General features: G+C 40.5%; 1 protein-coding gene across 1 annotated transcript in view; it reads left to right on the top strand.

Annotated features, from left to right (window-relative positions):
• Positions 1 to 26,199, top strand: part of DNAAF11 (dynein axonemal assembly factor 11) — a 374,386-nt gene that overhangs the window by 148,151 nt on the left and 200,036 nt on the right. The window contains exon 7 of the mRNA XM_053715948.1: positions 17,717 to 17,782. Within this exon, the coding sequence (XP_053571923.1) occupies positions 17,717 to 17,782 (66 nt within the window). The remainder of the gene's footprint in view (positions 1 to 17,716; positions 17,783 to 26,199) is intronic.

Raw genomic sequence — 26,199 nt, 5'->3', positions numbered from 1 at the left:
CATTCCAGATATGGATCTGATGGCGTTTCGCCAGAACGCCAAGGTTCCTCCATATGGGTCCAGATCCAGGGATCCCAAGGCGACACTGGTGGATGCATTAGTGGCTCCTTGGTCGTTCAACCTAGCTTATGTGTTTCCACCGTTCCCTCTCCTTCCCAGGCTTGTAGCCAGGATCAAACAGGAGAAGGCTTCGGTGATCTAATAGCTCCTGCTTGGCCACGCAGGACTTGGTATGCAGACCTGGTGAATATGTCATCGGCTTCACCATGGAAGCTACCTTTGAGACAGGATCTTCTAGTACACGGTCCATTCGAACATCCAAATCTAGTCTCTCTCCAACTGATTGCCTGAAAATTGAACCCTTAATTCTATCTAAGCGTGGGTTTTCTGAATCGGTTATAGATACTTTGGTTCAGGCCAGAAAGCCTGTGACTAGGAAAATTTTCCAATAAGATATGGCAAAAAATATATCTGTTAGTGCAGATCCAAGGGATACTCTTGGAGTAAAATGAAGGTTCCAAGAATACTTTCCTTTCTCCAAGAGGGCTTGGATAAAGGTTTGTCAGCTAGTTCTCTTAAAGGACAGATATCTGCTCTGTCGGTTTTGTTACACAAACGTCTGGCAGCTGTGCCAGATGTACAGGCGTTTGTACAGGCTTCAGTCAGGATCAAGCCTGTGTATAGACCTATGACTCCTCCTTGGAGTCTAAACTTAGTTCTTTCAGTTCTTCAGGGGGTTCCTTTTGAACCTATGCATTCCATAGATGTTAAATTACTATCTTGGAAAGTTTTGTTTTTGGTTGCTATTATCTTCTGCTAGAAGAGTTTCAGAGTTATCTGCTTTGCGGTGTACTTCTCCCTATCTGGTATTCCATACAGATAAGGTAGTTTTGCGTACCAAGCCTGGTTTTCTTCCAAAGGTCGTTTCTAACAGGAATATTAACCAGGAGATTGTGGTTCCTTCTCTGTGTCCGAATCCAGTTTCAAAGAAGGAACGTTTGTTACACAACCTAGATGTAGTCCGTGCTTTAAAATTCTATTTAGAAGCAACTAAGGATTTCAGACAAACATCATCCGTGTTTGTTGTGTATTCTGGTAAGAGGAGAGGACAGAAAGCTACTGCTACCTCTTTCCTTTTGGCTGAAAAGCATCATCCGATTGGCTTATGAGACTGCTGGACGGCAGCCTCCTGAACGATTTACAGCTCATTCTACTAGAGCTGTGGCTTCCACATGGGCCTTCAAGAACGAGGCTTCTGTTGATCAGATCTGTAGGGCAGCGACTTGGTCTTCCCTGCATACTTTGCCAAATTTTACAAATTCGATACTTATGCTTCTTCGGAGGCTATTTTTGGGAGAAAGGTTTTGCAAGCCGTGGTGCCTTCCGTTTAGGTAACCTGATTTGCTCCCTCCCTTCATCCTTGTCCTAAAGCTTTGGTATTGGTTCCCACAAGTAAGGAATAAACCGTGGACCGGACACACCAATGTTGGAGAAAACAGAATTTATGTTTACCTTATAAATTTCTTTCTCCAACGGTGTGTCCGGTCCACGGCCCGCCCTGGTTTTTTAGTCAGGTTTGAAAAATTTCTTTCTTTATACACTACAGTCACCACGGCACCCTATAGTTTCTCCTTTTTCTCCTAACCGTCGGTCGAATGACTGGGGGGTGGAGCCAGAGGGGGGGCTATATGGACAGCTCTTGCTGTGTGCTCTCCTTGCCATTTCCTGTAGGGGAAGAGAATATCCCACAAGTAAGGATGAAACCGTGGACCGGACACACCATTGGAGAAAGAAATTTATCAGGTAAACATAAATTCTGTTTTTATGGAAATTGTATCCCAGGAATTCAGAGGTACATTCAAGTCCCCCCCCCCCCCCCCAGGGCAGACTCATTCTGTCTGGGTTATCTGCGAACCAGGTAGGGACGGAGGCATTCTTAGACTGTGTTAAGGGCCTATCTTCTGGGGCTGTCTGGTCTTGTTTCCATAATGGAACAGGGTCAAGGATTTATTTTCTTTCATGTAAATGGCAAGAGTCCATGAGCTAGTGATGTATGGGATATGCATTCCTACCAGGAGGGGGCAAAGTTTCCCAAACCTCAAAATGCCTATAAATACACCTCCCACCACACACATACTTTACAAACCTTGCCTCCTATGGAGGTGGTAAAGTAAGTTTGTGCTTGATTTTTATGTTTTCTTCTATGATAAGCGTTTCTAAGCATTCTGAAGCCCAATTCCTCTCAGAGTACAGTGTTTGTCAGAGGGAGGTGAAGAGAGTATTGCCTGTTGATTTTTATGGTTTCACTCATAGGAAATCTTTTCTATGGTTCTCTGTTGGTCGTAGGGATTCATCTCTTCATCGCCTACCTCCCTTTTCAGATTGACAATATACTCTTATATACTCTTATACCATTACCTCTGCTGATAGTTTTTAGTACTGGTTTGGCTGTCTGCTATATGTGGATGGGTATCATTATTTAAGACACTCAGCTATGTTTGGCGCTTTATATATTAATATAAAGTTTTAAATATATGTATTTACTTATATTTGCCATGAGTCAGGTCTATGTGTATTTCCCTTTGCAGTCTAACAGTTTCAATATGGGAATCATGTTTTAGGAAGTTATTTTTTAGTCTTTTTTTCCAATTTGACTTGTTTGTTCCTTAAATTTTACGGGCAAATCTAGGCTCACAAGGGCGCAAAATGCTGTTATTTATTGCATTATTTTTTACGTGAAAATTTGCGTCTACAGTGTCGCACGTTTTGTCAACTCCTGCGTCTTTATTGACGTTAGTTGTTTGGCGCGAAGTCGCGCTTGTTATGACACGAGTTGCTTCATTTCTGGATGTTTGGCGCCAAAAAAAATTCACTTTGCGTTGTGCGCAATACTTGGCGCCAAATATTTTTTTCCGTTATATTACCCCACTTCCTTTATGCTACCTGCTCTCTTTATGCCTAGAGGGCTTTTTTTTTGCTTTTTTAGCATATGCATTTTTTCCCATTCCTGAAACTGCTCTATGAGGAAATTGGATATTTTGTTTAAATGTTATTTTTTCTTTTACATTTTGCAAGACGTCTCAGTCTGATCCTGTCTCAGAAGCTTCTGTAGTAACCATGCTGCCTGAACACAGTTCTACCAAAGCTAAGTGTATCTGTTGTAAGCAAGCTGAGATTATATCTCCAGCTATATTATGTAACAGTTGTCATGATAAGCTTTTGCATGCCGATAATGTTTCTATTAGTACTAGTACAGCACCTGTTGTTCCCTCAACATCTAATGTACATGATATCCCTGTTGATATGAAAAATTATATTGCTGATGCAATACAGAAGGCTATATCTGCTATTCTACCTTCTAATAAACGTAAAAGGTCTTTTAAAACTTCTCATAAAACTAATTAAATTTGTGATGACGGACAACATGCTGAAATATCCTCCTCTGAAGAGGATCTCTCTGCTTCAGAAGATCCTTCACAGGAGGAAAGGGATTTGGGAGTAGTAATAGATAACAAGCTAAAGATGGGTGCACAATGCAGGGCAGCGGCCTCAAAGGCTAATAAGATACTAGCATGTATTAAAAGAGGCATTGATTTAAGGGAGGAAAGCATAATTCTGTCACTATATAAAGCTCTGGTAAGACCTCACCTTGAGTTTGGAGTGCAGTTCTGGGGACCGATCGCTAAAAAAGATATTGCAGAACTAGAAAAAGTTCAGAGAAGGGCCACAAAGCTAATAAGGGGATTGGAGAAATTAACCTATGAGGAGAGGCTAGCCAAACTGGGTCTGTTTTCTTTAGAAAAAAGTCACTTGAGAGGTGACATGATTACTTTATATAAATATATTCAAGGCTCATATACAGAGATGGCAGAAGCTCTGTTTATTCCAAGAAAATTGTTTATGACAAGAGGTCATAATTTAAGGTTGGAGGAAAGGAGATTTAATTTCCTTCAGTGGAAACGTGTTTTCACTGTAAGAGCAATAAAATTGTGGAACTCATTACCAAAGGAGGTAGTGAATGCCAATACCATAAATACATTTAAGAATAGTCTGGATACATTTCTGTATATAAACAAAATTCCTGGATATGATTGCTAGTATTAAATGGGTCAACTTTTAGTGGGGTTATTTAAGCTTAACTGGAACTTTTTTGTAAGTATTTTAGATTTGTATAGGTTGAAATCGATGGACTTCAGTCTTCTTTTCAACCTTATCTACTATGTTACTACTTCAGACATTGAAATTGATAAATATTCTTATCTTTTTAAGATTGAATATATTCGGTCTTTCTTGAAAGAAGTATTGGTTACTTTGGGTATTGAGGAGTCTGATCCTCTTGGTAACAAAACCAGTAAACGTTTATCTTCTGTTTTTAAACCTTCTGTGATTACTGCTGAGGGTTTTCTTGTTCCAGTTGTTTTTTCTGATGTGATTGCTAAGGAATGTTCTAAGCCTGGTGCTTCTTTTAATCCTTCTTCTAGGAGTTTTAGGGAAAACTCCCTAAGGTTGATGGGGCTATTTCTTCTCTTGCCAAACGTTTTAGTATTCCAATGGAAGATAGTTCTTCTTTTAAGGATCCTTTAGATAGAAAGATTGAATCTTATCTAAGGAAAGCTTATTTACATTCTGGCTATATTCTCAGGCCTGCCATTTCTATGGCTAATGTTACGGATGCATCAACTTTTTGGCTGATTAGCTTAGCACATCAGGAAACAGATACTGATTTGTCTAGCATTGTTTATTTGCTTAAAAATGCTGATCATTTTATCTGTGATGCTACTTTTGATATAATCAAGATTAATGTTAAATCTATGTCTTTAGCTATTCTGGCTAGAAGAGCTTCATGGCTTAAATCATGGAATACTGACATGGTATCTAAATCTAGATTACTATCTCTATCTTTCCAGGGTAATAATTTATTTGGTTCTCAGTTGGACTCTATTATTTCATCTATAGTTGGGAGTAAGGGAGTTTTTTTGCCCCAAGATAAAAAGTCTAAGGGTAAATCTAAAGCTTCTAAACGGTTTTGTTCCTTTCATCAGAATAGAGAACAGAAAACCACTCCTTCCCCTAAGGACTCTGTCTCCAATTGGAAGCCATCTTCAAGTTGGAATAAATCCAAGCCTTATAAGAAGCCAAAGCCAGCCCCCAAGACTGCATGAAGGTCCGGCCCTCAATCCAGTTCAACTGGGGTGGGGCAGATTGAAATTATTTCAAAACATTTGGGCAGATTCTGTTCAGCATCAGTGAATTCAGAGCATTGTTTCTCAAGGGTATCAAATAGGTTTCAGAATAAGACCTCCTGTGAGAAGATTCTTTCTCTCTCATGTTCCAACAAATCCTGTGAAAGTTCAGGCTTTTCTGAAGTGTGTTTCAGATCTGGAGCTTTCAGGGTTGATTACACCAGTTCCTCTTCAGGAACAGGGTCTGGGTTTTTATTAAAATCTATTCATTGTCCCAAAGAAAGAAAATTCATTCAGACCAGTTCTGGATCTGAAGTTTTTGAATCGTTTTGTAAGGGTCCCAACTTTCAAGATGGTGACTATAAGGACTATTCTGACTTTTGTTCAACAAGGTCATTACATGTCCGCAATAGACTTACAGGATGCTTATATTCACATTCCGATTCATCCAGATCATTATCGGTTTCTGAGATTCTCTTTTCTAGACAAGCATTACCAATTTGTTGCTCTTCCATTTGGCCTAGCGACAGCTCCAAGAATCTTTTTGATGGTTCTCGGTGCCCTTCGAACTGTAATCAGAGAGCAGATATTGCGGTATTTCCTTATTTGGATGATATCTTGGTACTGGCTCAATCTTTTCATTTAGCAGAATCTCACACAAATCAACTAGTGTTGTTTCTTCAAAGAGTTTCTTGTTTCTTGATTCCTCAGACAAGGGTCACCTTTTTAGGTTTCCAGATACATTCAGTGTCCATGACTCTGTCTTTAACAGACAAGAGAAAAATGAAATTGGTTTCAGCCTGTCGAAACCTTCAGTCTCGATCATTCCCTTCAGTGGCTATGTGCATGGAAGTTTTAGGTCTCATGACTGCAGCATCGGACGCAATCCCCTTTGCTCGTTTTCATATGAGACCTCTGCAGCTTTGCATGCTGAATCAGTGGTGCAGGAATTATACTCGGATATCACAATTGATATTCTTAAATCCGAGCATTCTACTCTCTCTGACTTGGTGGTTAGACCATCATCGTATTATTCAAGAGGCCTCTTTTGTTCGTCCTTCCTGGACTGTAGTCTCAACAGATGCAAGTCTTTCAGGTTGGAGAGCTGTCTGGGGGTATGTGACAGCACAAGAGGTTTGGAATCCTCTAGAGGCGAGGTTACCAATCAATATCTTAGAACTCCGTGCTATTTTCAGGGCTCTTCAGGCTTGGCCTCTATTAAAGAGAGAACTTTTCATTCGCTTCAGACAGACAATATCACAACTGTGGCATATGTCAATGATCAGGAAGGGATTCGCAGTCCTTTAGCAATGAAAGAAGTATCATGGATACTTTCTTGGGCGCAATCCAACTCTTGTCTAATTTCTGCGATTCATATCCCAGGTGTAGGGAAGCGGATTATCTCAGCCGTCAGACTTTGCATCCGGGGGAGTGGTCTCTCCATCCAGATGTGTTTTTTTCAGATTGTACAGATGTGGGGTCTTCCAGAAATAGATCTGATGGCTTCCCATCTAAACAGGAAACTTCCCAGATACCTTTCCAGGTCCAGGGATTCTCAGGCGGAGATGGTTGATGCTTTAGCAGTTCCTTGGTCTTACCAACTTGCTTATATTTTTCCGCCTCTAGTTCTTCTTCCAGGGGTGATCTCCAAGATCATAATGGAACAATATCATGTGTTTCTGATAGCACCAGCATGGCCTCACAGGTTTTGGTATGCGGATCTTGTCTGGATGTCCAGTTGCCAACCTTGGTCTCTTCTTTTAAGGCCAGACCTTCTGTCTCAAGGGCCGTTTTTCCATCAGGATCTCAAATCACTAAGGCCTAGATTTGGAGTTTGGCGATAGATGGGCTGTTAACGCTCCGCTGGCTTTTTTCTGGCCGCACCATAAAATTAACTCTGGTATCGAGAGTTCAAAAAAAATGCTGCGTTAGGCTCCAAAAAAGGAGCGTAGAGCATTTTTACCGCAAATGCAACTCTCGATACCAGAGTTGCTTACGGACGCGGCCAGCCTCAAAAACGTGCTCGTGCACGATTCTCACATAGGAAACAATGGGGCTGTTTGAGCTGAAAAAAAACCTAACACCTGCAAAAAAGCAGCGTTCAGCTCCTAACGCAGCCCCATTGTTTCCTATGGGGAAACACTTCCTACGTCTGCACCTAACACCCTAACATGTACCCCGAGTCTAAACACCCCTAACCTTACACTTATTAACCCCTAATCTGCCGCCCCTGCTATCGCTGACACCTGCATTATATTATTAACCCCTAATCTGCCGCTCCGTAAACAGCCGCAATTTACATTATCCCTATGTACCCCTAATCTGCTGCCCCTAACACCGCCGACCCCTATATTATATTTATTAACCCCTAATCTGCCCCCCTCAACGTCGCCGACACCTGCCTACACTTATTAACCCCTAATCTGCCGAGCGGACCGCACCGCTACTATAATAAATGTATTAACCCCTAACCCGCCTCACTAACCCTATCATAAATAGTATTAAGCCCTAATCTGCCCTCCCTAACATCGCCGACACCTACCTTCAATTATTAACCCCTAATCTGACGACCGGAGCTCATCGCTACTATAATAAATGGATTAACCCCTAAAGCTAAGTCTAACCCTAACACTAACACCCCCCTAACTTAAATATAATTTAAATCTAACGAAATTAATTAACTCTTATTAAATAAATTATTCCTATTTAAAGCTAAATACTTACCTGTAAAATACATCCTAATATAGCTACAATATAAATTATAATTATATTATAGCTATTTTAGGATTAATATTTATTTTACAGGTAACTTTGTAATTATTTTAACCAGGTACAATAGCTATTAAATAGTTAAGAACTATTTAATAGTTACCTAGTTAAAATAATAACAAATTTACCTGTAAAATAAATCCTAACCTAAGTTATAATTAAACCTAACACTACCCTATCAATAAATTAATTAAATAAACTACCTACAATTACCTACAATTAACCTAACACTACACTATCAATAAATAAATTAAATACAATTGCTACAAATAACTACAATTACATAAACTAACTAAAGTACAAAAAATAAAAAAGAACTAAGTTACAAAAAATAAAAAAATATTTACCAACATTTGAAAAATATTACAATTTTAAACTAATTACACCTATTCTAAGCCCCCTAATAAAATAACAAAGACCCCCAAAATAAAAAATTCCCTACCCTATTCTAAATTAATAAATGTAAAAGCTCTTTTACCTTACCAGCCCTGAACAGGGCCCTTTGCGGGGCATGCCCCAAGAAAATCAGCTCTTTTGCCTGTAAAAAAAAACATACAATACCCCCCCCCCAACATTACAACCCACCACCCACATACCCCTAATCTAACCCAAACCCCCCTTAAATAAACCTAACACTAAGCCCCTGAAGATCTTCCTACCTTGTCTTCACCATCCAGGTATCACCGATCCGTCCTGGCATCCGGTGCTGAAGAGGTCCAGAAGAGGCTCCAAAGTCTTCCTCCTATCCGGCAAGAAGGGGACATCCGGACCGGCAAACATGTTCTCCAAGCGGCATCTTCGATCTTCTTCCATCCGGTGTGGAGCGGGTCCATCTTGAAGCAGCCGACGCGGATCCATCCTCTTCTTCCGTTGTCTCCCGACGAATGACGGTTCCTTTAAGATGGCGTCCCTCGAATTCCGATTGGCTGATAGGATTCTATCAGCCAATCGGAATCAAGTTCAATCCGATTGGCTGATCCAATCAGCCAATCGGATTGAGCTCGCATTCTATTGGCTGATCGGAACAGCCAATAGAATGCGAGCTCAATCTGATTGGCTGATTGGATCAGCCAATAGGATTGAACTTGATTCTGATTGGCTGATTCCATCAGCCAATCAGAATATTCCTACCTTAATTCCGATTGGCTGATAGAATCCTATCAGCCAATCGGAATTCGAGGGACGCCATCTTGGATGACGTCCCTTAAAGGAACCGTCATTCGTCGGGAGACAACGGAAGAAGAGGATGGATCCGCGTCGGCTGCTTCAAGATGGACCCGCTCCGCACCGGATGGAAGAAGATCGAAGATGCCGCTTGGAGAAGATGTTTGCCGGTCCGGATGTCCTCTTCTTGCCGGATAGGAGGAAGACTTTGGAGCCTCTTCTGGACCTCTTCAGCACCGGATGCCAGGACGGATCGGTGATACCTGGATGGTGAAGACAAGGTAGGAAGATCTTCAGGGGCTTAGTGTTAGGTTTATTTAAGGGGGGTTTGGGTTAGATTAGGGGTATGTGGGTGGTGGGTTGTAATGTTGGGGGGGGGGTATTGTATGTTTTTTTTTACAGGCAAAAGAGCTGATTTTCTTGGGGCATGCCCCGCAAAGGGCCCTGTTCAGGGCTGGTAAGGTAAAAGAGCTTTTACATTTATTAATTTAGAATAGGGTAGGGAATTTTTTATTTTGGGGGTCTTTGTTATTTTATTAGGGGGCTTAGAGTAGGTGTAATTAGTTTAAAATTGTTGTAATATTTTTCAAATGTTGGTAAATATTTTTTTATTTTTTGTAACTTAGTTCTTTTTTATTTTTTGTACTTTAGTTAGTTTATGTATTTGTAGTTATTTGTAGCAATTGTATTTAATTTATTTATTGATAGTGTAGTGTTAGGTTAATTGTAGGTAATTGTAGGTAGTTTATTTAATTAATTTATTGATAGGGTAGTGTTAGGTTTAATTATAACTTAGGTTAGGATTTATTTTACAGGTAAATTTGTTATTATTTTAACTAGGTAACTATTAAATAGTTCTTAACTATTTAATAGCTATTGTACCTGGTTAAAATAATTACAAAGTTACCTGTAAAATAAATATTAATCCTAAAATAGCTATAATATAATTATAATTTATATTGTAGCTATATTAGGATGTATTTTACAGGTAAGTATTTAGCTTTAAATAGGAATAATTTATTTAATAAGAGTTAATTAATTTAGTTAGATTTAAATTATATTTAAGTTAGGGGGGTGTTAGTGTTAGGGTTAGACTTAGCTTTAGGGGTTAATCCATTTATTATAGTAGCGATGAGCTCTGGTCGTCAGATTAGGGGTTAATAATTGAAGGTAGGTGTCGGCGATGTTAGGGAGGGCAGATTAGGGCTTAATACTATTTATGATAGGGTTAGTGAGGCGGATTAGGGGTTAATTACTTTATTATAGTAGCGGTGCGGTCCGCTCGGCAGATTAGGGGTTAATAAGTGTAGGCAGGTGTCGGCGACGTTGAGGGGGGCAGATTAGGGGTTAATAAATATAATATAGGGGTCGGCGGTGTTAGGGGCAGCAGATTAGGGGTACATAAGGATAACGTAGGTGGCGGCGCTTTGCGGTCGGCAGATTAGGGGTTAATTATTGTAAGTAGCTGGCGGCGACATTGTGGGGGGCAGGTTAGGGGTTAATAAATATAATACAGGGGTCGGCGGGGTTAGGGGCAGCAGATTAGGGGTACATAAGTATAACGTAGTTGGCGGTCGGCAGATTAGGGGTTAAAAAATTTTAATCGAGTGGCGGCGATGTGGGGGGACCTCGGTTTAGGGGTACATAGGTAGTTTATGGGTGTTAGTGTACTTTAGGGTACAGTAGTTAAGAGCTTTATGAACCGGCGTTAGCCCAGAAAGCTCTTAACTCCTGCTATTTTCCTGCGGCTGGAGTTTTGTCGTTAGAGCTCTAACGCTCACTTCAGAAACGACTCTAAATACCAGCGTTAGAAAGATCCCATTGAAAAGATAGGATACGCAATTGACGTAAGGGGATCTGCGGTATGGAAAAGTCGCGGCTGAAAAGTGAGCGTTAGACCCTATTTTGAGTGACTCCAAATACCGGCGGTAGCCTAAAACCAGCGTTAGGAGCCTCTAACGCTGGTTTTCACGGCTACCGCCGAACTCTAAATCTAGGCCTAAATTTGAAGGTATGGAAATTGAATGTTTAGTGCTTTTCATAGAGGTTTCTCAGACTCAGTGATCAATACTATGTTGCAGGCTCGTAAGTCTGTTTCAAGGAAGATTTATTATCTGGTTTGAAAAACCTATATTTCATGGTGTTCTCATAAATTCTCTTGGCATTCTTTTAGAGTTCCTAGAATTTTACAATTTCTTCAGTACGGTTTGGATAAAGGTTTGTCTGCAAGTACTTTGAAGGGACACATTTCTGCTCTTTCGGTTTTGTTTCATAGAAATATTGCTAAACTTTCTGATATTCACTGTTTTGTTTAGGCTTTGGTCCGTATCAAGCCTTTTATTAAGTCTATTTCTCCTCCATGAAGTCTTAATTTGGTTTTGAAGACTTTGCAGGCTCCTCCTTTTGAGCCTATGCATTCTTTGGATATTAAACTACTTTCTTGGAAAGTATTGTTACTTTTGGCTATCTCCTCTGCTAGAAGAGTTTCTGAATTGTCTGCTCTCTCTTGTAAGTCTCCTTTTCTGATTTTCCATCAGGATAAAGCTGTTTTGCGGACTTCGTTTAACTTTCTTCCTAAGGTTGTGAATTCTAACAACATTAGTAGGGAAATTGTTCCTTCTTTGTGCCCGAATACTAAGAATTCTCTTGAAAAATTATTAAATTATTTGGATGTGTTAAGAGCTTTGAAATACTATGTGGAGGCTACTAAGGATTTCAGGAAGACTTCTAGTCTATTTGTTGTATTTTCTGGTTCTATGAAAGGTCAGAAAGCCACTGCCATTTCTTTGGTATCTTGGTTAAAGCTTTTAATTCACAAGGCTTATTTGGAGGTGGGACAGTCTCCGCCTCAGAGAATTACAGCTGATTCTGCTAGATCAGTTGCCATTTCGTGGGCTTTTAAGAATGAAGCTTCAGTTGATCAGATTTGCAAAGCAGAAACTTGGTCTTCTTTGCATACATTTACAAAATTTTACCATTTTGATGTATTAGCTTCTTCTGAAGCAGTCTTTGGTAGAAAAGTTCTTCAGACAGCTGTCTCAGTTTGATTCTTCTGTTTATAAGAACTTATTTTGTGGATTTAATTTCTCAGCGGAAATAGCTGTTTTTATTTGATCCCTCCCTCTCTAGTGACTCTTCTGTGGACTTCCACATCTTGAGTATTTTATCCCATACATCACTAGCTCATGGACTCTTGCCATTTACATGAAAGAAAACATAATTTATGTAAGAATTTACCTGATAAATTAATTTCTTTCATAATGGCAAGAGTCCATGAGTCCCACCCTGTTTTTGGTGGTTATATTGTTTTGTATAAAAGCACAATATTATTTTTAAGTTCCTCTTTTTTGTATGCTTTTTTACACCTCATTACTAGGCTATATGTTAAACTGAAGTATGTGTGTGGTGGGAGGTGTATTTATAGGCATTTTGAGGTTTGGGAAACTTCTATAGATCTGAAGGACGAGTCTCTTCATGTTCCCATTCTCAGGGAACATCTCCAGTTTGAAATTTGCATTTCTGGACAAACAATTTCAGTTTGTTGCCCTTCTTTTTGGCCTTGCTACGGCTCCTAGAATCTTCACAATGGTTCTGGGGGCTCTTTTGGCAGTGGTCAGATCTCAGGGAATAGCGGTGGCGCCTTACCTAGAGGAAATCTTGGTTCAAGTGTCATTTTTTTCATCTATCAAGATCTTATACAGAGATGTTGTCTATTCTGCGTTCCCATGGGTGGAAAATGAATCTGGAAAACAGTTCCCTACTTCCAGACACAAAGGTGTGTTTCTTGGGAACTATATAGATTCAGAAAATCCAAACTTCTTGCTTCATGCCTTTCTCTCCAGTCTTCTGTTCATACATCAGTGGCCCAATGCATGGGGTGATTGGTCTAATGGTAGCTTTCATGGATATCATTCTTTTTGCTCTGACCTCTGCAGTTATGCATGCTCGGTCTATTGAACAGAGACCACCCAGATCTCTTGCTGAGGATAGATCTGGATCCCCTAACAAGAGACTCTTTCTCGTGGTGGATTTCGCAGGACCATCTGTCTCGGGGCACATGCTTCATGAAACCTTCCTGGGTGATTTTGACCATGGATGCCACCCTTTTAGGCTGTGGAGCAGTTTGGGGCTCTTTATAAGCTCAGGGCCTGTGGACTCAGGAGGAGTCTTCTCTTTCCATAAACATCTTAGAGTTGATAGCAATCTTCAATGCTTTAACAGCTTGGCCTCAATTTACTTTGGTCCGTTTTTTCAGATTCCAGTTGGATTACATCACCTCGGTGGATTACATCAAGGGAGGAACTCAGAGTTCTTTAGCAATGAAGGAGATGACTCGCATTCTACTGTGGGCGGAAGCTCACGATTGTCTCCTATCTGTCTTCCTCATTCCAGGTGTGGTCATCTGAGAGAGGGATTTTCTGAACAGAGAGCTTTTTCATCCCGGGGAGTGGGCTCTCCATCTGGAGGTTTTCTCAAAAATAACCCTCAGGTGGGGGGTTCCAGATTTGGATCTAATGGCGTCTCATCAAAATGCCAAACTTCAAGTACGGCTCAAGGTCGAAAGATCCTCTAGCCGTTCTGATAGACGCTCTGGCGGTTCCTTGGAACTTCAATCTGGCATACCTGTTCCTCCGTTTGCTCTGCTTCCACGAGTAATTTTTTGTATCATACAGGAGAGAGCATCTGTGATTAGCTCATGCATGGACTCGCAGGATCTGGTTCGCGGATCTGATATAGAAGTCATCTCTTCCTCGTTGGAGGTTACCACTGAGGAAGGACCTTCTAATTCAAGGTCCCTTCCTTCATCCACATCTAGATTCTTTTAAGCTGACTGCTTGGAGATTGAACGCCTAGTCTTGGCTAGGTGTGGTTTTTCTGAGGAGGTCATTGATACCTTGCTTCACGCTTGTAAACCTGTTACTCGTAGGATTTACCATAAAATATGGCAAATTTACCTATATTGGTGCGAATTGATAGGTTTCTCTTGAATGTCTTTTCTTCGGGAGGGCCTGGAGAAGGGTTTGTCAGTCAGGACTCTGAAAGTCAGATTACTGCACTGTCTCTCCTTTTGCACATACATTTGGCAAATCTGCCAGATGTTCAATCTTTTGTTCAGGCTTTGATCAGGATCAGACTTGTGTTTAAACTTGTTGCTCCTCCCTGGAGCCTTAAAGGGACACTGAACCCAATTTTGTTCTTTCGTGATTCAGATAGAGCATGAATTGTAATTTTAAGCAACTTTCTAATTTACTACTATTATCAAATGTTCTTCATTTTCTTGGTATCTTTATTTGAAATGCAAGAATGTAAGTTTAGATGCCGGCCCATTTTTGGTGAACAACCTGGGTTGTCCTTGCTGATTGGTGGATTTATTCATCCACCAATAAAAAAGTGCTTTCCAGAGTTCTGAATAAAAAAAAAAAGCTTAGATGCCTTCTTTTTCAAATAAATATAGCAAGAGAATGAAGAAAAATTGATAATAGGAGTAAATTAGAAAGTTGCTTAAAATTGCATGCTCTATCTGATTCACGAAAGAAAAAATTTGGGTTCAGTGTCCCTTTAACCTTGTTCTTAAGGTTTTGCAACAGGCTCCATTTGAGCCTATGCTTTCGGTTGATATAAATTTGTTATTGTGGAAAGTTTTGTTTCTTCTTGCTATTTCGTCTGCTCGCAGAGTTTCAGAGCTTTCGGCTCTGCAGTGTGATTCCCTTTATTATTCATGCGGACAGGTGGTCCTTCGAACTATTTAGCATTTCTTCCCAAAGTAATATCGGATCGCAACATCAATCAAGAAATTGTTGTTCCTTATTTTTTGCTCGAATCCTTTTTCTCAGACGGAATGTTTTGTAACTCAACCTGGAGGTTGGGCATGTTTAATTTTTTTTTATTTGCAAGCAACTAAAGATTTTTGTCAGTCTTCTGCCCTGTTCGTTGTTTCACTGTTAAGCTTAAAGGTCAGAAGGACACTTCTACTGCTCTTTCTTTCTGGTTAAGAAGTGTTTTCCAATTAGTATAGGAGACAGCTGAACATCAGCCTCCTGAGAGACTTATGGCTCATTTCTCTAGGACTGTCTCATTCTCCTGGGCTTTCGAGTATCAAAAATTTGTGGAGCAAATCTGCAAGGCGGCCACTTGGTCCTCTTAGCTTTCTTTTTCCATATTCTACAAATTTTTAGGTTTCCTTTGGGAGTAGAGTTCTTCAAGCAGTGGTGCCTTCTGTCTTGTTCTCCCTCCCTTTCATTCCGTGTCCCCTACCTTGGGTATTGGTTCCCACTAGTAATTGGAATGATGTTGTGGACTCTCCATGCCATAGGAAAGCAAAAAAAGAAAAACAAAATTTATGCTTACCTGATAAATTTCTTTTTGGGCATGGAGAGTCCACGACCCTGCCCTTAATTGAATTTAAGCCAGCAGTTTTTTTGTACAAACCTCAGGCACCTCTTTACCCTTGTGTTATCTTCTTTTTCCTTTTCCCTTCGGCCCAATAACGGGGGGTTATGGGTAAGGGAAGTGACACTTAACAGCTCTGCTGGGGTGCTGTTTGCCTCCTCCTGCTGGCCAGGAGGTGAATATCCCACTAGTAATTGGAATGATGTTGTGGACTCTCCATGCCCGGAAAGAAAAAAAATGTATCAGGTAAACATAATTTTTTTTTTCTCTGACCTTAAACTGACATGAAACCCAAAATTTTTCTTTCATGATTCAGATAGAGTTTACAATGTTAAACAACTTTCCAGTTTACTTCTGTTTTCAAATCTGCTTCATTTTCTTGGTATCCTTTGTTGAAAGAGTAGGAGCTAGCTGAACATATCAGATGAGCCCGTAACAAGAGGCATATATGTGCAGCCACCAATCAGCAGCTAGCTATGTGCAATGCATTGCTGCTCCTGAGCCTCCCTAGGTATGCTTTTCAACAAAGGATACCAACAGAACAAAGCAAGTTAGGGAATAGAAGTAAATTGTAAACTTGTTTAAAATGGCATGCTTTGTTTAAATCATAAAAGCTTAATTTTACTGCCCTTTTAAAGGGACATTGCACTCCAGAGAAATGATGTCATCATTATGAAGGAACAGCATCAAAATCTGCGGTTTCAGTTTTCTACTTCCAACTGGTGCTCATTGGTTACTAAGTGCTACCAATTAATGCTGATCAGGCATTAGTAGGGAAGTTTTACAAAAGCGCCTGGAGGTTTGTCGGAGTTTCTTTTCGATTTACTATTAGTAGGGAATACCAATGTCATTGAGCATTAGTAGGTAGTAAAGAGATACTGGGATGTCAGTTTAATGTAAAAAATTTTACTTCATATTTATTTAGCCAATACAAATGGCAGCACATTTAACCACTTCAGTGCCAGAATTTATTTTTCTTTTGTCAACAGGAAGCCAGAGAAAATGTGGTATTTGTGCCTTGTATCTTTTTTTAATTTTATTCTTATACGCAGATTTAAATGCAGATATGAAAACTATACATTGTTGCAGAAGGGGTTTCAGCACCATTTCAGCGTCTGACAACATTCTTTTAGATTTTTCCCTCTGGACTGAGATATAATGCAATAAATCTGAAACAAATGGACATACATGTTTTTGGTTTTATAATATTGAACAATATAGCTATGACAAATTATATAACATCTAAATATACGTGGTAGAAATATTTTTTTTTCCGCAAAAACACCCATACCATTATTACAAGGCCACATTGCTCTACAGACTCATTTAAACCCCATAAAATATGTATATGTTTTTCTAAAAATGCACCACTAAAGGAACATGAAATTCCACAAGAAACCTCCATATACAAAAATAGCTATCAAGGAGACAGATTCATAGGTAGACATTTTTCAAGGTGTTTACAGAAATATTATCTTTGTTTCCAACACCCAGAAAACAAATTAGCACAGAAAAGTAGGGAAAGTGAATATGATTACTAGTGCAGGTCTCTCTAATGCTACGGCTAGCACCGTTCATACACTCACAAGCCGTAGGCTTACATAACCATCACATTATTATGACTGAATGAAAAGATGTCATTCATTATTTTTTAAGGCTAAACTACCTTACAGACTACATTTTCCTTGCTATCTAAAACTACTCATCTTAGGGAATTAATATAAAATGTATTTTATGTATATCCTGTGAATTTTGCACATGCTCAGTAGGAGCTGGTGCCTCAGTGTGCATATAAAAAGACTGCATATTTACATATAGTAAGGATCGTTAGGATCCGAATGCAGAAGTAAGTGCAATTTGACTCTTTTTTTTCGGAGCCGGATTTATTTTGATGCAAGATCACCACGTTAAGATCTGTGATCTTGCACCAGTATCAGTCCAGCTCCCAAAAGAGCCAAATTGCACTTACTTTTGCATTCGTATTCTAGCGATCCGAATGCACAAATCTATTGTTTAACCCTATTGTTTATTGTTTAAAGAGAATATTAAGCTTCTCTTTGCAAGTGTAAGAGTGGCACAGTTATCTCTATATCAGTAAGCAATTAGCTAGCGGAAAACTAGAACCATTACAATAGTGACCAGCACTAATCCGAATGAGTGATGAATGTTTTTATTTTTAGTGATTTTTTGCTCACCTTTGTATCTTCCAGACTCGATTTCTCTTTGGTTGATGATGAAGAAAACAATCAGTTTATTCTGGACCTGGCTATATTTAGGTAATCACTAATTTTATTATTATAAGTATGAATTTATTTATATGATTATTACCGTTACACTTTATTAAAGGGATAGTACACTCAAAAAATTGTTTAATTTTTAAAAAAACTTTATTAAGTATTATAAATATTTGTAATAAGTACCTATTTAAAGTTTCCTGTTCTTTTCTTTGTATTCCTAAACAAAAATCCTTATTTCACCAAACCCATTACCTAGGTAGAAACATCATGGTGGCCCGCATGCGCATTTGCCGTCTTTTCTGAGTAACGCATGCGCATCTTGGTCCCTCTCAGTCTATTCTGTAGTGCGTCACCAAAGACAGGGGTGACATCTTCATTGTGATGTAGTCAGCGGTGGGCGTGGCGCACCAGAGCGCTGAAGATTAACATAGCTAGCCCAGCTCCCCTCAGCATTACTCTCAGAAGGCATTAACCACACAAAAGTTACTCCGGACTTAATATAGAAAAAAAGGACTTTCTTGTAACAATAAAGCCAGACACAGCTGCGCGCTATCTTCCGACAGCTAAATATAAGTGTAGCATCTGAATACGCATCTATCACAAAATATGTTACAAACCTTTATGCGGATACATTTTGTTTGTTTGTTCGTTCAGCCTGGCTTTGAATATATAAATGAAATGGGTGGAACCGCTTCCCTATTGGATGGGTCACAGGAACTTATTTTACATAAACCCAGCCTATTTTTATAGGAGGTTGTTGAAGCTCATATTATATCACTTTCAAAGTTAAATTAAAGATATTTAGAAGCTTCGTTTCAGCAAAAAAGTAGGTTGATTTTATAACTTATATTTATATAATTATAATAACGTCCTTTATTCTCATATTTTGCAAAGATTTCTAACCCTTTAATTTTAGCTAATGACTCTTCATATTACGCTTGCTTCTCCATAGTTATTGCCATAGGTATTAGCATAATTTAAAAATAAACTCACCTAGCGCAGTGGTGGGGAAGTTTGTTGAGAGTGTGCAACCAAATTGTCAATAATGTTCTGAAAATAATCTCTTTTAAAAGCAATAAAATGTTGTTTTCTTTTACAAGATATGACGAGTCCACGGATTTCATCCTTACTTGTGGGATTAAACCTCCTGCCAGCAGGAAGTGGCAAAGAGCACCACAGCAGATCTGTATATATAGCTCCTCCCCCCCCCCAGTCATTCTCTTTGCCTGTGTTAGTGATAGGAAGAGGTAAAGTGAGGTGTTAGTATAGATTCTTCAATCAAGAAGTTTTTTATTTTAAAATGTGCCAGTGAGTACTATTTTTCTCAGGGAGAAATCGTCAGTCTATAACTTCCCAGGAGGAGTGGAGACATTTTATTTATTCTGCCCTGATGTTGATGATCTTAGCAAATGTTTTCTAAGATTCCTTCTGGTCCACAGCACAACTGGAGGTAGTGTAAAGAAAAATCTTCAGTGTGGAGAACGGTGTCATGCTACAAGCAGCATTGAGGTATGTTCAGTCTTTTGTTTCTGGGGAGACTTGTTATATCAGAACAGGCTGACAATATTCCCTAGCTGGGGAGGGGTAATCTGTATACACTATAGGAGTAATGGTGTACCTGGAATTCCCTGTTATTCTAATTATTTTATAGTGCACTGGTATGTCACTTTAAAAAAAAATTCTGCTTATTTCATAGTGTACTCGTATGTCACTTTAAATTTTTTTATTTGTGGGCTGACGCTGGGAGATGCGGTTAGACTGGTGTTAGACTGCTGGCTAACAGGAGATGTTTGCCACGGTAATGCGCTTACTGCGCTGTGTGTGTATTTATGGGACACATGGCTAATTTATGAACCGACATGTTGTTTTCTTCTTTACCCACGCGGGTCTCGGTTAAGCTAGTGTTACGCCCACGGTGGGCGGGGTCTATTTTCGCGCGCTTCGTCGCTCAGTGTGATTTCCGAATAGACAGCAAGGTCCTGAGGTTCCGGTGGGGCCTAGCTCTGTTTGCTAATCGAAAATACAGAGAGGCTGATAACGTTCCTTCAGGGTGCTCTGGGGGCAGGTAGGCACCGCAGCAGAGCTGTGGCGAGGTGCAGGGACCTGATTTAATATATGTGATAGATTTGAAAAGACGTTTCTTTATCAAAATTGATTTAAATTGAGATATAATATCCCCTAACTAGTGGGGCAATATTATTAAGCTATTTGGGGCACATAAGGCGTTGTTTGTTTGCCGAAAACGTTGTTTTGCCTTATAACAGACAAATTGTTGCGATTTTATTATTTAAAGGCGCAGTACATTGTTTAGTTCAAAATTTTTTTTTAATATATGTTTGACTTCAGAGTGCAATATATCAAGCATTAAACGACTATTATTGCTATTGCTAGTCTGTTTAACATGTCTGAACTTGAGGAAACTACTTGTTCTATTTGTTTAGATGCCACTGTGGAACCCCCTCTTACTTTTTTCCCTCATGTACTGAAAGGACCTTACAATGTAAAGGGCAGATTTTATTTAAGGAAAGTATGTCTAAGGATGATTCTCAATCTGAGGAGAATCAGGGTATGCCGCCAAATTCTCCCCAAGCATCACAACCTTTAACGCCCACCCAAGCGAAGCCGGGTTCTTCAACCGCGTCTAATTCATTTACTCTGCAGGATATGGCTGCAGTTATGTCATCTACCCTTACAGAGGTATTATCTAAGTTGCCAGTGTTACAGGGCAAACGCAGCAGGACAGAAGTCAATTTGCATACTTAGTCCTCTGATGCTTTGTTGGCCATTTCCGATGTACCCTCACAGGGATCTGATTTGGGGGTCAGGGAACTTCTGTCTGAGGGGGAACTTTCCGATTCGGGAAGTGTGTTACCGCAGATGGATTCGGACGTCATGTCCTTTAGATTTAAGCTTGAACACCTCCGCCTGGTTTTAGCGACTCTGGATGACTGTGACTCTATTGTGGTACCACCAGAGAAATTGTGTAAAATGGACAAATATTTAGAGGTACTTGCTTACACTGATGTTTTTCCGGTTCCTAAGATAATTTCGAACATTATTAAGAGGGAATGGGACAGACCGGGTATCCCGTTCTCACCTTCTCCTAATTTTAAGAAAATGTATCCCATATATGTATCTAAAGAAGTTGTTTATTCATCAGGGTTTCCTTTTACAACCGACGGCCTGCATTGTACCAGTTACCACTGCGGCGACCTTCTGGTTTGATGCCTTAGAAGAGTCTCTTAAGACTGAGACTCCTTTAGAGGATATTTTAGATAGAATTAAGGCTAATTCTTTTATTACAGATGCCGCCTTTCAGATTGCCAAATTGGCGGCTAAGAATGCCGGATTTGCCATTTTAGCGCGTAGAGCGTTATGGTTAAAATCTTGGTCTGCTGATGTGTCATCTAAGTCAAAGCTTTTGGCTATTCCTTTCAAAGGAAAAACCCTATTCAGGGCCTGACTTGAAAGAAATCATTTCTGACATTACGGGAGGTAAGGGTCATCTCCTACCTCAGGATAGAACTGCTAAACTGAGGGGTAAACAAAATCATTTTTGTTCCTTTTGGAACTTTAAAGGAGTCCCCTCTGCTTCCTCTTCTTCCGCCAAACAGGAAGGGAATTTTGCTCAGGCCAAGTCCGTCTGGAGACCCAACCAGGCTTGGAACAAGGGTAAACAACCCAAGAAGCCCGCTGCTCCCAAGACAGCATGAAGGGGCGCCCCCCGATCTGGGACCGGATCTAGTAGGGGGGCAGACTTTCTCTCTTTGCTCAGGCTTGGGTAAGAGATGTTCAGGATCCTTGGACACTGGAAATCGTGTCCCAGGGGTATCAACTGGAATTCCAAAATTCTCTCCCAAGGGGGAGGTTTCTCTTTTCACGATTGTCTGTAGACCAGATAAAAAGAGAGGCGTTCTTACGTTGTGTAAAAACCTCTCTACTATGGGAGTAATTTGTCCCGTTCCAATACTGGAACAGGGGCAGGGGTTTTTACTCAAATCTTTTTGTGGCCCCCAAAAAAGAGGGCACGTTTCGTCCTATTTTAGATGTAAAAAGTCTAAACAAGTTTCTCAGAGTCACATCCTTCAAGATGGAGACTATTTGAACAATTCTGCCGTTGATCCAAGAGGGTCAATATATGACTACCGTGGACTTGAAGGATGCATATCTTCATATTCCTATCCACAAGGATCATCACCAGTTCCTAAGGTTTGCCTTCCTGGACAAACATTTTCAGTTCGTGGCTCTTCCCTTCGGGTTGGCCACAGCACCCAGGATCTTCACAAAGGTTCTAGGGTCCCTTCTGGCGGTTCTCAGGCTGCGGGGCATTGCAGTGGCGCCTTATCTGTACGATATTCTGATCCAGGCGTCGTCTTACCATCTGACAAGGTCTCATACAGACATGGTTCTGTCCTTTCTGAGGACTCACGGGTGGAAGGTGAATCTAGAAAAGAGTTAATTAATTCCACAGACAAGGGTTCCCTTCTTGGGAACTCTAATAGATTCCATATCTATGAAAATTTTCTTGACGGAGGTCAGAAAGTTAAAGATTCTGAGTACATGCCAAGCTCTTCAGTCCAATCCTCGGCCATCAGTGGCTCAGTGCATGGAGGTAATTGGATTGATGGTGGCGGCAATGGACATCCGTTTGCTCGTTTTCATATCACACCACTACAACTGAGCATGCTCAGGAAGTGGAATGGAGATTATGCAGATTTGTCTCCTCAGATAGATCTGGATCAGGAGACAAGGGACTCTCTTCTTTGGTGGCTGTCACCGGATCATCTGTCCCAAGGGACGTGCTTCCGCAGCCCCTCATGGGTGATAGTGACAACAGACGCCAGTCTACTAGGTTGGGGCGCAGTCTGGAATTCCCTGAAGGCTCAGGGTGTGTGGACTCAGTCGGAGTCTCTTCTTCCAATCAATATTCTGGAATTGAGAGCAATATTCAATGCTCTTCAGGCATGGCCTCAGTTGGCTTCGGCCAAATTCATTCGCTTTCAGTCGGACAACATCACGACTGTGGCTTACATCAATCATTAGGGAGGAACAAGGAGATCCTTAGCGATGACAGAAGTAGCCAATATAATTCGGTGGGCTGAGGCTCACTCTTGTTATCTGTCAGCAATCTACATCCCAGGAGTGGACAATTGGGAAGCTGACTTTTTAAGCAGACAGACGTTTCATCCGGGGGAGTGGGAACTCCATCCGGAGGTCTTTGCCACTCTGATCCTCAGATGGGGCAGACCGGAATTGGATCTGATGGCGTCTTGTCAGAATGCCAAGCTTCCAAGATACGGATCCAGGTCAAGGGATCCTTAGGCCGAACTGATAGATGCCTTGGCAGTGCCTTGGTCGTTCAACCTAGCTTATGTGTTTCCACCGTTTGCTCTCCTTCCCCGGGTAATTGCTCGGATCAAACAGGAGAGGGCTTCAGTAATTCTGATCACGCCTGCGTGGCCTCGCAGGACTTGGTATGCCGATCTAGTGGACATGTCTTCTCTGCCACTGTGGAAGCTTCCATTGAGGCAGGACCTTCTCATTCAGGGACCCTTCCAACACCCAAATCTAGTTTTCTGCAACTGACTGCTTGGAGATTGAACGCTTGATTTTATCTAAGAGGGGGTTCTCTGATTCGGTCATTGATACTTTGATTCAGGCACGTAAGCCTGTTACTAGAAAGATCTACCATAAGATATGGCGTAAATATCTTTATTGGTGCGAATCCCAGGATCCTATCTTTTCTCCAAGAAGAATTGGAGAAAGGGTTATCAGCTAGTTCCTTAAAGGGACAAATTTCTGCTTTGTCGATTTTACTACACAAGCGTTTGGCAGATGTTCCAGGCGTGCAGTCTTTTTGTCAGGCTCTGACCAGAATCAAGCCTGTGTTTAGACCAATTGCTCCACCCTGGAGTTTGAATTTAGTTCTTAATGTTCTTCAAGGGGTTCCGTTTGAACCCATGCTTTCCATAGATATTAAGTTGTTATCTTGGAAGGTTTTGTTTTTGGTTGCTATTTCTTCTGCTCGTAGAGTTTCTGAGCTTTCAGCGTTACAATGTGACTCGCCTTATCTTATCTTCCATTCTGATAAGGTGGTTTTACGTACCAAATCTATTTTCCTTCCTAAGGTTGTTTCTAATAGGAATATTAATCAGGAAATTGTTGTTCCTTCATTATGTCCTAACCCTTCTTCAAAGAAGGAGCGTCTGTTGCATAATTTGGACGTGGTCCGTGCCCTGAAGTTTTACTAAGGTGACTAAGGAATTTTGTCAATCATCTTCATTATTTGTTGTTTTTTCTGGAAAGCGTAGGGGCCAGAAAGCTACGGCTACCTCTCTTTCTTTTTGGCTGAAGAGTATCATCCGTCTGGCATATGAGACTGCGGGACAGCAGCCTCTTGAAAGAATTACGGCCCATTCTACTAGGGCTGTGGCTTCCTCATGGGCATTTAAAAATGATGCTTCTGTTGAACAGATTTGCAAGGCTGCAACTTGGTTGTCTCTTCACACTTTTTCCAAATTTTACAAATTTGATACTTTTGCTTCTTCTGAAGCTGTTTGTGGGAGAAAGGTTCTTCAAGCAGTGGTGCCTTCCGTTTAGGTTCCTGTCTTGTCCCTCCCTTTCATCCGTGTCCTGTAACTTTTGTATTGTATCCCACAAGTAAGGATGAAATCCGTGGACTCGTCATATCTTGTAAAAGAAAAGGAAATTTATGCTTACCTGATAAATTTATTTATTTTACGATATGACGAGTCCACGGCCCACCCTGTCATTTCTAAGACAGGTATTTATTTTTGTTAAACTTCAGTCACCTTTGGCTTTTCCTTTCTCTTCCTAACTTCGGTCGAATGACTGGAGAGGGAGGGAAGGGAGGAGCTATATATACAGCTCTGCTGTGGTGCTCTTTGCCACTTCCTGCTGGCAGGAGGTTTAATCCCACAAGTAAGGATGAAATCCGTGGACTCGTCATATCGTAAAAGAAATAAATTTATCAGGTAAGCATAAATTTCCTTTTTTTTAATAGCATGGATTCAAAAGAATTGTTCCACCCTGTCCCTAACATAGACCATCTGCTTGGGTATAAATCCCATATGTTATGGAGGACTGTGAACCATCATCATTTTACATATGAAAACATAATTTATTGCTTACCTGATAAATCATTTTCTTTTGGAATGACAACGCAGGTGCTGAACCAAAAATGGGCCGGATCCTAAGCTTATATTCCTCCTTTTACAAATAAAGATACCAAGAGAACGAAGAAAATTTGATAATAGGAGTAGAAAGTTGCTTAAAATTGCATGCTCTATCTGAATCACAAAAGTTTAATTTTGACTAGACTATTCCTTTAAGAGGCTTATGAGGTTTCAACTGAGATTCTTTAACTTTTTATTGAGTATTTAAAGGGACAATAAACACTTTCTAGTGACAAGATTTTTCTATCTTGCTGTAGAATAACAAATCTGCCAAGTTTAACCCCTTCATGCCGTTAGGATGTTTAATGCCATCCTAACAGTGCTAGGCTTTATTGCCGTTAGGGCGGCATGGAACGTCCTACCTTACATGGCATCCTACAGCATCCATCTTTTTGCTAATGGAAAATTGGACTGGGGGCATGCCTATCAGTGTAGGCAGGGCTATCTTTAACAAAGGGCAAAAGGGGCAGTCATGCCAGACTGCTGATGTCATGTGACATGGGACACACACACAGTCAGTCCTAATACTGTCACAGTCAAAAGTTCTCTGCTTATATTTATTTGTGAGAAACTGTGCCAGACCGTACCGGTGTCATGTGACATGCCAAGCTAGTGCCATGTGCTGTTTTAGATGTGCACTGTGCAGCACTGAATGCTAAGCCCTAACACAGCATCCAGCCAATCCCACTTTCCGAAAAGGTCCTGCTGGGGTTACCACTGTTACCAGGTAACTGCTCTGGGGGTGGGGATTGTTTCTGGGTAGGGCTGACTATAGGCACATGCAGCAGAAATCTGGAGTGGCAGGCACATGAGAATTTGAACATCTGTGCAGTTGCACACACTGCTCTCTTCATCCTTGATATTTGTCTGCACCTCCATGCTTCCTCCTCAGTCTTTACCTTGCTTTGCTCCTGTTGGCTGCCCTAAATCTCTTTAACCAGCCCTAAATCTCTTTAACCAGCTAACCTCACACCTTAATCTCATTCAAAAGCATATTAAATTAATCCACATTGGAGGAATTTATATATTTATTTACTTATTAGTACTGCTTATGTCCAGTTTCACATATTGCAATTTATTTCATCTTTTTTTTTTTAATAATTAGCCAAGCAGTAGATGATCCACTGCTGGGCTAATAATTAAAAAAAATAAAAAATTGATTTAGTTGTTTTTCGGGATGTTGCCGCAGAGAGCAAAATTGCATGGGGGGGGGGGGGGCAAGAAAATGTTTGCCCAGGGTCCAGTCAATATTAAAGACGG

The sequence above is a fragment of the Bombina bombina genome, chromosome 5 (genome assembly GCF_027579735.1).
Source record: "Bombina bombina isolate aBomBom1 chromosome 5, aBomBom1.pri, whole genome shotgun sequence".
NCBI classification, from domain to species: Eukaryota; Metazoa; Chordata; class Amphibia; order Anura; family Bombinatoridae; genus Bombina; species Bombina bombina.
Note: the sequence above shows the minus strand (reverse complement) of the source record. Positions and strands in the feature narration are given on the sequence as shown.